Source organism: Pseudonaja textilis, chromosome 1, assembly GCF_049901715.1.
Source record: "Pseudonaja textilis isolate UNSWEBS1 chromosome 1, rPseTex1.2, whole genome shotgun sequence".
NCBI lineage: Eukaryota > Metazoa > Chordata > Lepidosauria > Squamata > Elapidae > Pseudonaja > Pseudonaja textilis.
This window is the reverse complement of record NC_141990.1, coordinates 431,395-443,736: the sequence shown is the minus strand read 5'-3', so window position 1 is coordinate 443,736 and position 12,342 is coordinate 431,395. Positions and strand designations below refer to the sequence as shown.

The 12,342-nt window shown below is 59.4% G+C and overlaps 1 protein-coding gene across 1 annotated transcript in view; it reads left to right on the top strand.

Moving 5' to 3' along the window:
* Positions 1–1,321: 1,321 nt before the first annotated feature.
* Positions 1,322–12,342, top strand: part of SMG6 (SMG6 nonsense mediated mRNA decay factor) — a 52,737-nt gene continuing 41,716 nt past the window's right edge. The window contains 7 exon segments of the mRNA XM_087923820.1: positions 1,322–1,496; positions 7,820–9,416; positions 10,206–10,404; positions 10,669–10,765; positions 10,768–10,778; positions 10,976–11,082; positions 11,863–11,941. Of these exon segments, the coding sequence (XP_087779946.1) occupies positions 1,385–1,496; positions 7,820–9,416; positions 10,206–10,404; positions 10,669–10,765; positions 10,768–10,778; positions 10,976–11,082; positions 11,863–11,941 (2,202 nt within the window). The 5' untranslated portion in view covers positions 1,322–1,384.

Sequence of the window (12,342 nt, the reverse complement as noted above, 5' to 3'; positions counted from 1 at the left end):
GAGGAGGAGGATGGTGGGGTCCTTGGTGCTTTCTTGAGCGGGATGGTTTTCTTGCAGACTTTTCATTGCCTAACTAGGTAACGTCATCAGCGTTCAGAGAGGAATGAATTTGTGGCTTTAATTTAACAGGAAAAAACAATCGTAAGGAACCGCCCAGCCAACACTGGCAGGTACCACACTGGGAACCCTTAACGGTTCGCAAGGAAACCGCCGAGCTCGGAGAGCACCAAGGATGGTTAAACTTGGAGCTTCCTTCCCTTCTATCGATACCTGGAGCAGGCAAACTCTTGGTATCCCCAGAGGCTCAGTGAGGCTTTTGGTGCCGTGGCTAGAGTGCAGTACTGCAGCTACGGGTGAGTGCCCGCAATTTGGCAGTTCGAGGCTCACCAAGCTCCAGGTCGACTCGGCCTTCCATCCTCTGGAGGTGGGGAGAGTGTTAGAGAGGCCGGCAGCTGTGAAGCGGTATAGAAATGTTAAGTGCCGCCGCTGTTTTCCCCACCAGCAGCCCCTCCTCTAAGTTGCAGCCGTTCTCGGCCCTTGCACCAGCACAGAACAGCAGCCTGGGGGCCACTTTCCCTCAAGAGGAGCGCAAGGCGGCAAGCGGGGCGCTTTCATTTCCTGATTGTGTTTATTTAATTGATACACCGCCCATCTTCTCGCCATCCGGAACCACTCCGTGGCTTCGCCCCAATAACCATCCCGTGGGGAAGTGGGGCTTGAGAGGGCCAGACTTGCAGGGAGCCCTCGACGTGCAACAAGACACGAAGCGACTGAAAAGAGGGACTTATGACCGTTTCCCCCACTTACGACCATGGCCACGTGATCAAAATTCCGATGCTTGGCAAGTGACTCATATTTAGGATGGTTGCTGTGCCTGTGTATCACAGGATCCCCTTTTGCGACCTCCTGACCAGAAAAGTCCATGGGGGAAGCCAGATTTCCCTTCGCAACCATGCAGTGATTCACTTAACGACTGCAGCAAGAAAAGTCGCAAAATGAGGCTCCAACCTGAGCCAGTTTACAACTTGTGGACTTCAACTCCCAGAATTCCTCAGCTGAGTTGAGCTGGCTGAGGAATTCTGGGAGTTGAAGTCCACAAGTAGTGAAGTCGGCCGGGTTGGAGAGCCCCGCATAACAGAATCGCAGGTACATCACATCAGAGATCAAGGCTCGGCCCGGAGCTGCTGTTGCTGCTGCCCTCGCTCGCTTGGCCGCCCCCTCCGCTTCGCCGCTCCGCTTCCCACGGCCACGGTCCGCGGGTGGGGCGGGCTCGCGCCAAGCCCCGCCGCTCTGGCTGACGCATGCGCGCTGAGGCACTCGGGGGCCGGTTTGTCCGCGCTCGGCTACCGTCCACCGTTTGTTTCCTTGGCGTCGGCGAGCCAAGATGGCGTCGGCGGGTCTGGAGAGGGTCCGCGTTTCGGCGGCGGAGCTCCGGCGGGGGATCTTGGCCACGGCGGAAGCGGAGGCGGCGGCGACGCACGGGAGGGGCGGCCCAGGTGAGGGCGCGGCGGGCGGGCGGATGGTTGGTTAATTGGTTGGCGGCTCAGAGCAGTGTGTAACGGGGGGGGTGGGGGGGCGTGGCGCGCTGGTGCCCCCTCCCTCCTCCCGGAACACCTGCGCGCGCCCCGCGCCTGCGCGCTCCTTCCCTCCTCTCGGTCTGGGCCGGACAACAGTTCCCACAATGCCTTGCCGGTCCGTTAAGGGGACCCGGGGACTTCCGCCATGGGGGCTCCCGGAAGTCCTCGTTTTGCCCCAACCCCTTGCGAAGAAGTCAGGTAGACTGGCGGCGACTGCCCCCCCCCCTCCGCCCCCTCTGGGGTCTCCTTTCTATCTGTCTAAACCTGGTTTCCCTCTCAGGTCCTGGGCTGGGGGGGGGGGTCCACCCTTGGCCGCTTTAAGACCCGGGGACTTCAACTCCCAGAATTCCCCATTGAAGTGGCCATGGGTGGAAAGGAACCCCCTTCCCTGCTCTGGCTCTGGTCTCTTGGCACGTTTGCTGTTTCTTTCTCCTTGCAATTGGTGGAGCTGGACGGTCTTGAAGTTGACATAATAAATAGTAACACGAGCATCGAAGTATTTGGGGTGGAGGGAGGGGCTGGCCCTCTGACGAAGGGGAGCCCCCCCTTCCACCTCCAGTCCCTCCTGGTTGGTGCTGATCTCAGGAATCTTTCCTGGCCTTTGCTGAAGCTGCTTCCCGGAACGATTGTTTTGAGCTGCCTCTTTAGGAGACAGAGAGAGAGAGAGAGTAGAGAAAGCGTGACAATCCTCAAATAGTTGAGAAGTTGTGTGTTGTCACACATGTCCAGGTACAGAATCTCCTTTTGGTACCTTCAGCACCTCATATCCTAATAATCAGTGTTGCCTTTCTGGGTACCTGTGCTCCTTTAGAATAGAATGGAATAAAAGAGTTGGAAGGGACCTTGGAGGTCTTCTAGTCCAACCCTCTGCTTAAGCAGGAATCCCTATATACCACTTCAGACAAATGGTGATCCAATCTCTTCTTAAAAACTTCCAGTGTTGGAGCATTCGCAACTTTGGGAGGCAAGTGGTTCCACTGGTTAATTGTTCTGTCAGGAAATTCCTCCTTAGTTCTAAGTTGCTTATTTCATTGATTAGTTTCCACCCGTTGCTTCTTGTCCTGCCCTCAGGTGCTTTGGAGAATAGATTGGCCCCCTCTTCTTTGGGGCAGCCCCTGAGATATTGGAAGACTGCTATCATTTCCCCCCCAATCCTTCTTTTCATCAGAGTAGACATACCCAGTTCCAGCAACTGTTCTTTATATGTTTTTGCCTCCAGTCCCCTAATCATCTTGGTTGCTCTTCTCTGCACTCTTTCCAGCGTCTCCATGTCTCAATTTCTTTTGAGTTTCTTGTTGCATGCCAAGAATCAAGCCCTGTGTTGAGGTGGGATCTGAACCAAGGATACATCGAATGGAACACCTGGTTCTTTTGCTCCCAAAGGTGCTTTTGCAAGAGGCAACTGGACTTTCTGGTTTATTAAAATTGCCTCTTGAAAAAGCACCTTTGGGACAACCATGGCCTGGATGACTCTCCATAGACAGTTGGTTCTTATAGTTTGACTACCACACTTTGATGTACCTGGGATTGTGTCTTTATTGTTCCTGAAATTCTGTTTTAAGGTAACTGGAATTGTGTATTTGATGTACCTGGAATTGACATTTTGGTGTACCTGGAATTGACTCTCGATATACTTAGAATTCTATTTGCCGTTTCAGAAGCCAAGGAATACTCTTGACTCACACTCAGTTTATCAACTACAGTTTCGGCATCATTTTCACATCTAATACGTCCCCACCAGGTCACATCTCATCTCTGCATTCAGAACACTCAATCTGAATGTTACATCTTATTTTGTTCGTTTTTTTCCCCAGTTATCTTGATTTTTCTAATCCTCTTGAATATTATTTAACCCAGTTTTGCATAATTTCTAACTGTGATCAGCAAACCTCTTACCTTTTCGTCTCAGTCGCTCGTTAATGTATAAGACCCAAAGCTGAATCTCGAGGCAACCCGCTTGCTCCTCCGTCCCATTTTGGTCAAGAACCACAGGAAGACCTCTTGGAATAGGCATGGGTTGGGTGAAGGGGTTTGTAAAACTACCCCCCCTCACAATTTGTGGCGGTGGAAATACACCCGATGGAAGTTAAAAATTAAGCGAGTCCAAAGAGCCCATGTAACCAAAGAGGGTCACCCCAGAGAGCAAACCTGCTCAGAACCACCATGGGCTCATCCACGGTCTTGGCCCATGGCCCAGGAGGGGAAGAGCTAGATGGTGACCACTAGTCCTCCACTTAATGACCACAATTGAGCCCAAAATTTCTGTTAAGGAAGTTTTGACCCATTTTAGGACCTTTCTTGGCCCGGTCATTAAGTCGCTCTGTCAGCCCAACCCAGGGCTCTTGTGGCCGAAGGAGGAAGCTGCCTTGGATATCAGTGGGGTTGAAAAGTGGGGTCCTTGGTGCTCCTCTGAGCTTGGAGGTTTCCTTCTAGGCGTTTCGTGTGTCAAATATGTTCGCCGCCTTCAATTATTTTTAAATCTAATGTAGGATACCAATAAAATATAAATTAAATTTATACATCACCTGAATCACTGGGAGTTGGGCTGCATGTGCGCTTAAATTATTATTAGGTTGAAGTTTTGATGCTCTGGGTCCTGACTTGGTTCCTTTGGAAAGAAAACCCCTTCTAGTCCGTTGGGTCTCTTGGACTCAGTCCAGGCAGTAACAAGAACCTGAACGCTTGCATTGAGAGCTTGCACCCCCCACCCCTTTCCCGGGCCTCTCCCCCTTGGGCCAGCCCATCGGGGTCCAATAGCATTGGGGTTGGGGCTTTTGGCAGCAGCTTTGAGGTTTAGGTATCTCTTTGGTGGGGTTTCACCCCATCCGTTCTCATGCTCCGTCCCTGATCAGCAGGGTTATTCCAGATTAACACCTCTGGTTCCTGTCTCACACACACGCACGCACGTACACAGCCCTTTTCCTCCCCATGCCCACTGCCCACTTCCCCAATCTCACCCCCTCCCCTGCACTTTTGGGCAGGATGCCAGGGAAGCAAGCAGACTGAAGATGGCAGGCCTGACCAGGCATGGACTCCGGCTGGGTTTCGATCCGGAGCTTCTGCTCTTGTGGAAGACTAGAGCCTTTCTGTCTTCCTGGACGCTGAGCTGGCCGCCTCCTCCTCCTCCTCCTCCTCCTTGTTGACCTTCTTTTAACCCCTGGAATCTATTTTGGTTAAGCTCAGTCTTTGTGGTCCCTTTGCTCTCTCAGCTTTTCCTGTGGGGCCCTTCTGGTAATCCCCCCCCCAGCCACCTCTATGCAAAACGGGAGGTTTCGCTCTCTGTTTCCTGCTGGTTCCGCTCCATTACATCTTGTGCGCCGGGCCTCCCTCTCGCCCCTTCGGGTGACGCTCCCCCGGCTGTCTAGACACAGCTCACCTCTCTAGAAATCTCTAGAAATGGCTCCTGGTCAGGGGCCGAGGGTGCTCCGGGTGTGGCCAGCGCTTTGATCCGCCCAGGGGGCGACAGGGAGGGATCTACCCTGCCCGTGTTTTCTGGTTCATTGACAGCAGGGCTGCCCCACGTTGGCAACTGTGAGGCTTGTGGACTTCCACTCCCTGGGAGTCGGACTCCCCAAGTCTTGGCTGACTGTTGATTTCTGGGAGTTGAAGTCCACGAGCCTCAGCCGGATCCCAGCTCAGAGGGGTCCCTGGGTCCCTAATAACAATCTATTCGAAATATATTCCCTCGACACCGAAGGTCCTTCAAATAGGATTCTTTATTGGCCAAGTGTGATTGGACACACAAGGGATTTGTCTTTGGTGCGTATGTACGTTTAAAAAAAATGAAATTCCTCAAGAATCATAAGCTACAACACTTTGTGATGGTCATAGGGGACTAGATAAGCAATCAAATCATACTGGGAAGCGGGGATATTTCTAGCACGAGGATGTTTCCTAGATACCTCCCTCATTATCTAGGATATTTCCTAGAGAGCTAAGCCAGGGGCCTCTCCTCTTCTGCCCATGGTTTAAAATTAATAATAGCCATAATTAGCATTGCGGGGGGTGGGAATCACTCTTCCTGATTAATCGAACCTGTCGGCCGCAGGGGGTGGCTGGGTGGTCTTCCCAAGGCAATGGAGACCCTGAAGCTGCCGGGCAGAAGGGCTGGGTGGAGAACGAGGAGCTGCTCTCAATGGAGAAAAACAGCCTTCCCCTCCTGTCCATCGCAGGCACTCTAGCCGCAGCCCGGGGGTGGAGGAGGCATCGCAGGCCGCTGGGGGCTAGAAGGAGGCGGGCAGGGGAACCTCTTGGGCCAAGGCAGAGAGGCCGGGCAGGGGAGCCCCCACCACGCATGCTGGCCGAGGTTGATGGCAAAGGCCGGGCTAGGAGCCAGAAGGGCCGAGGGAGAAGAGAGCTGACCGAAGGCCTCCTTCTCAGGTGAAGCCCCCCCCCCCATGCAGAACCATCCGGAGCGGAGGAGCCGCCAGCCAGGGCGGGGGGGAGGGGCACGGGGCCGCTGGAAAGGTGGAAGTCCCAGCAAGTCCCGGAGCTGCCCCCGGGGCTCCAGTCTCACCGGCCTTTTGTGGGAGGGTGGAGCCGTGGCCGCCACAGGCCTGGACCCAGGTGGGTGTGGCTGGCAGGCCTCGCTTGGGCCATCGGCTGACCCCGGGAGGGCAGCAGGGTCCCCTGGGCAGGCCTTGAAGAAAGGAGGGGGGAAAAACGACCCCCCCAAAGCTTCTGCCCTCGGAGTGTCCCCTCCCCCATTCCTAAGTCAGAGGGTCAGAAACCCGGGCACCAGGATATGCCCACCTCTCTCTCTCTCTCTCTCTCTCTTCACACACACACACACACACACAAACCCCACCGGCTCCCAGGAAGCCAGGCTGTTCCGTGGGCCTTCTGGGTCGTCACGGGAGCCGCTGCCAGTGTTCCGATGCCAGCCCACCAGGGCCTCCCCAGGGGCAGGCTGGGTCTTCTGGGCTGCAACCCACAGGCTGGCCATGGCCCATGGAGCTGAGCGGTGGGAGGCCCCGGCCACAGACAGGATGCGCTCCCCAGGAGAAGGAGGAGGAGGAGGAGGAGGAGGAGGTCTGTCCTGGCTCTCTGGAAGGAGCCACCGGGGGGCTCCGGGGGTATTCATGGGCCAAATCCAGGGGACCGGGGGCTGCCAAGCCTTCCCAGGTGGTCCCCATCCCTCTGAAGGGCTCAAGAGTGGGGGGCTCTTCCCTTTTTGGGGGCAAAGCAGGGAAGGCCCCACAGAAAAAGCCCTCCTGCCGGGCCCCCAAATGGGGACTTTTAGGTTGAACTTTAGCGTTGACGCTCTGTCTGTCGTTTCTTATTTTGTGTAAGCGTGGAGGTTTTTTAATGACCGTTTGATGTGGTTTGCTTGTTTTTTTTCTTTTTTTTTTTTCTTTCCAAATTTTAACAGGAGATATAAAAAAAATTCTGTGTTAAAAAGAGGGGCTCTCATCAGCCCCCCGGTGATACAGACTTATAGAATCTGCGATGTTGGTTACATGCGGGACACAGACACACACACACACACACACACACACACACACACACGGACAGGCAAATGGCGTTTAGTGAAAAGAAAAAGTGCCTTTTATTTCTTCATAACTTGATATCCGGTTTATCTTTGATTTTCTGGCTGTTGTTTCAATCGATCCGTTTATTTCTTTTCTAAAAGCAGTTTTTATGGTTGGATCTTTCCTGTCTTTTTGCGTTCCTAAAGTCTTGTCATCCCTTCGGTCCATCGAACACTTTTGGAGGTAGACCTCAATCTCTGACTGCCTCATTCAGCAACCGTTCGAAGTTACGACAGTGCTGGAGTTTTTTTTTTAAAAAAATGCTTTGTGAGCCGTGCTCCCCTTCAGGGCCTTTGCAAAGTTGCTCGGTCACGCGACTGGCCCTGTAGCCACCACGCCTGGTCCTGTGCCTGTCCTGGGGGTCGGGGGGGGGTCGCCTTTTTCCCCCACCTCTGCCGAGATGGGAGGGGAAGGGGAGAGTCAGCCGTGGGGGAAGGCAAGGGCCCACCCAGCCCTCCTCCGTCTCCCTGCTGACTGTGGTGTGATCCCTCCTTCTCTCTTCTGGCTAGTTATCCCAGTGCCTAAGGAAAGTGCAGCCCCATGGCTTCCCGTTTAGTGACAGTTTTGCTTAACGGCAGAGATGCCTTGGTCCCTCCCTCACCCCGCCTGGGGAGCCCCACTCTTCTCAAACACCCCATACACACACCCACACACGCACACACCCACACGGGCTCCGGGGGTGACCCTGCTCCTCCGCTTCCCCTTCTGCAGAGACCATGAAGGAGCCCCGGCATCGTAAGGACAACCGGCGTCCGGACCTGGAGATCTACAAGCCGGGCCTCTCCCGCCTGAGGAGCAAGCCCGGCCCGGCGAAGCAGGAGCTTCCGAGGACGGAGGGCCCCAAGGAGGAGAACCCGGGCCCCAGGGAGGAGGCCCTGCCCTCCCAGCCCCCGCCCGAAGACCAGCCCCCCAACGGCTTCCTGGAAGGCGGCGGCTCCTCCTCGCAGGGCCGTGGGGGGAACCCCGAAGACTGGTGCCCCCGCATCATCCGGCGGGCCAAGAAGCCCGACCAGCAGATCTACCAGCCTGGCAAACGCCTGCAGGCCTCGCCCCGAGAGGCGGGGGCTGCCCCCCTGGGAGAGGAGGAGCTGCCCGCGAAGGAGGAGAGGGGGGCAGAGTCCGAGAAGGAGGCCGGGGGCCCCGGCAGCGGCCCCAGGAAGCCAGGCGACCAGGACGGAGGGCAGCTGAGCCAGGAAGGGGCCAAGCCAGGGAGGGGGGAGAAGGGCCGGCGGGCCGAGCGGCCCCGGAGGGCCCGTGATGACCTCGGCCAGGGCAAGGGCAGCCCCCCCAAGCGCTACTCCCGGTCGGACAAGCGTCGGAGCCGCTACCGCACCTGCAGCACCAGCTCGGCCGGCAGCAACAATAGCACAGAGGGGCTCCCGGGGGAGGCGGAGGTGAGGCGGAAGGCCCCGGAAAGGCCCCGCCCACAGAAGCAGCTCTCCGCCTCCTCCACCGACTCCCTGGAAGAGGACAGGGCCGAGGAGGCCCCAGAGGCCAGGAGGGGCCCTGAGCACGGCCGGCTTGGCCGGGGCCTGGACCCCAGAGCAGCCCAGGGGGGCAGCAGGGCCTCCGCGGCCTCCCAGCCCGACTGGCGAAAGGGCGGCAGGCCCTCCGGGGCCACCCCCAGGGACCCCGCGGAAGCCGGGGAAGGGAAGCCCCAGAACCGGGGCCGAGGCATCCTGGTGCTGCCAGCCAACACGGACCTGACCCCCAGTGGCACAGGGTCCCCCGAAGCCCCCCATGGAGGAGGGGCCCGGCTCCTCTTCGGCAGCGGCAAAGGCCCTCGTGGCTGGAGCCGGGGGGGCACGTCCCGTCGGCTCTGGGACCCCAACAACCCGGACCAGAAGCCGGCGCTGAAGAGCCCCGGGGCCCAGCTGCATTTCCTGGACACGGACGATGAGGGGCCCGCCGTGCCTCGAGGGGAGCCCCGCCAGGCCCAGGCCCCCTACTACCGCTTCCAGAACTCAGACAACCCCTATTACTATGGAGGGGCCCCCTACCCTTACGCGGGGTACCCCCTGCCCTACCCGGTGGGCACTGGCAACGAGGTCTACCCTGCGGCCTATTATCCCGCCGGCTACCCCAAGCAGGCCGAGCCTTGTGGGGGTGGGGGCCCCGGCGGCCTCCCCCCTGAGCACCTGAGCCCCGAGAGGGACCACCAGAAGGGCCCCCAGCAGCCGCAGCCGCCGCAGCAGCAAGAGCTGGGCAAGGCCCTGCGGGAGGCCGGGCACCTGGAGCAGCAGCTGAGCAACCTCCTGTCGCGGGACCGGCTGAGTCCGGAGGGCCTGGAGAAGATGGGCGTCCTCAGGTGGGCAAGGGGGAAGCGGGCGGCTCTGCTGGGGGCGGGGGGCAGGGGGCACCTGTGCTGGGGGCTCTCTTGCCCGAGGGAGCCGGGTACTGAGGGGAGAGCTGGCCTGGGGGAGAAGAGGAAGCGGGGGTCCGGAGGGGATGGGGACACGGTGGGGGTCTGGCGTGTTGTTAGTGTTTGCAGCAGAGGTTCAGAAAGCCCCCCAATGACTGACTCAGCAGGATCCCTTCAGCGTCCGGTGCCCAGGCCGGCTCTCCCCACGTGGCCGAGAGTTGCAGGCAGAACCCCAAGCAGCCCCTCCAGCGCTTTAGGCGCCTGGGCCGCTTCCCGCTTCTCATTCCGCTCCCCTTGGCTGAGCCAGCTGCCGTGTCCCTGCCGGTTCATGAATATTCTGAGACGTGGGTCTCTCAGCCCCCCCGCCCCCCAATCCAAATGCAGGTAGTCCTCAGCTTAAGGCCAGCATTGTACCCTGGTTCCCTGTTGCTAAGAGAGACAGTCAAGTGAGTTTTGCCCCGTTCCCCTTGGGCCCCTCCCCCCAGCCAGGCCCCCAAGCCACAAAGATGCGATAGCTGTTAGGAATCCATGGTGTACAAGAGTCCTCCACTTACGACGGTTCGTTCTGCCAAAAAGCCCTGTACCTTTGAACGGTCACTAAACGAACCATCGTAAGTGGAGGCCTATCGTCTACCCTGGATTCTTAAAACCCGCCGCCCTCCCCTCCCCTCCCTGTGCTCGTGGGGGGGGGCTCACGGCTGCCTCTGAGGGGGGCTGGCCCTGGTCGGCTTGCAGGGCAGAGATGCTGCAGCTGTACGAGCGCTGCCTGCTGACGGACATCGAGGCGGCCGACGCGCAGAGCGTGGACCAGCTGCTCTGGAAGAACGCCTTCTACCAGGTCATCGAGAAGTTCCGGCAGCTGCTGAAGGAGCCGCCGTCCTCGGGGGAGAGCGGCCCGGAGATGCGGGCCAGGCTGCTCCAGATCCTGGACGAGGTGAGGGGGCGGGGGGCGGGCGGGGGCACCTGTAGGAGCCGCTTCCCTCTGGGAGGCTCCGTGGCCGGAAGGGGAGAGGTCGAGGGGCCCAGCCCTGGAGCCGCTTAAGTCTCCTGGGGACTTTGGGGCATTAAAGTCCACACATCTTAAAGTTCTCCTGTGGTAGAGGGTCTCTTCTGTTTGGTGGGGGGAGGCTGGACTAGAAGACCTCTCGTTAACCCGGGGTTCTCCCCGTGGCCCTGCGGCTCTTCTTCCCCCCTCCAGGGCACCGTCTTCTTCGATGGCCTCCTGCACAAGCTGCAGGTCACCTACCAGTTCAAGCTAGAGGACTACATGGACGGCCTGGCTGTGCGCACCAAGCCCTGCGGAAGACGGTGAGAGCGGGGGTCCCAGGGGAGGGGGCACCCAGGGGGCTGCGGGGGGCAGGCTTTGCGGGCACCGGAAACGACTCCCCAGGGGCAGCCCCTCCTTCCGGGTTGGGGGGGTGGGTGACAGGCCCGGCCTTCCGTGAGGAAGGGTCTTCTAGGGCCCCCCCCCCCAACAAGCTGGCTCCCGGCTCTTCCCTCCCCAGGTGAAATACGCCCTCATTAGCGCTCAGAGGAGCCTGATCTGCCAGGGCGACATCTGCAGGTACCGCGAACAAGGCAGCGACACGGCCAACTACGGCAAGGCCCGCAGGTAGGGCAGGGCTCCGGGCGGGGGGCTTGGGGGTGTGGGGGGTCCCCAAGCGGCACAGCTAGGCTGGCCAAGGAGGGGCCGTTAAGCCGCTCCATTCAGAATGCCGGTTCAGGGATTCGCCGTAAGTCGAGGCTCCCCTGGATGCAGCTGCCCAGCGTTTAAGGCTGCTGCACGGCGGGCAGGGAGCCCCGGCCTGCCCTCCCCTTCAGGAGAGGGAGGGACCCTCCCCAGGAGGAAGGTTGGAAGACCCTTTGTGCTTCCCTGGGCAGGAAGGCTCCCCCCTCCCCCTGCCCCCCCCTTCACAGGGACATAGCAGTTCCACAGTCCTGGAATCCGAGAGGGAGGGGCTCTCGGTTCCTCTGCTGGGAGGGTGGCACAAACGCCTCCCCCCTTGGCTTTTCCAGGCTAGCTCACCCCACCCAGGAGAGGGCAGGGAGGGGGGCAGGGGAGGGGAAGCGGGGCCTGGCCAGGGGCGGATGGTCAGCCACCAGGAGCGCCCGTGCCCCTTGGCTTGACCTCTGCCAGGGGATCGGCTGGAGCGGTTGGGCAGCGTGGGGGAAGGGCGGAGCTGGGGCTGGAGCCGGCCAGCCGCCCGCAAAGGAGCAACCCTCCCGGGCAGCGCCCGGTCCCAGCCAGGGCAAGAACGGGGGGCAAAGGCCGAAGGGGAGGGGGCTCCGCTTTGCCCAGGCAGCAGCCAAGGACCTCAGGGAGGGATGGATGGCCTCAGAGTGGCTCCTGCCAGCTGCTCCCCTCCCCCCCTCTCTCTCTCTCTCCCCCCAGCTGGTACCTGAAGGCCCAGCACATCGCCCCCAAGAACGGCCGGCCCTACAACCAGCTGGCTCTCCTGGCCGTCTACACGGTAAGCGGGGGGGGGGGGGGAGCCAGGGCTGCTGGGCTGGCCAGGGGCCCTCGGGACCCCGGGCTGGGGGGCTCAGGCCCGGGGAATCCTTGACTTACGACCACAGTTCAGCCCAGGATTTATTTTGGCAATAAAGTGAGCAAAGCGCTAGGCGAGTTTTGCCCTCTTTTTGTGCCTTTTCGCGGCAAAAGCGAAGCCGATCCCTGCGCCTCTTAGGTTAGTAAGACGGCCGCTAAGTGAGCCCGGCTGCTCCGTTGGCTTTGCTGGGCAGAAGGTCTCGAAAGGGGACCGCGGGATCCCAGGGACCGTCTCAAGTGCGAGTCAGTGGCCAAGCCCCTAGATTTGGGTCGCGTGACCATGGTCATAAGTGTGGGCAATGGTCATAAGCCCCTTTTTTCCAG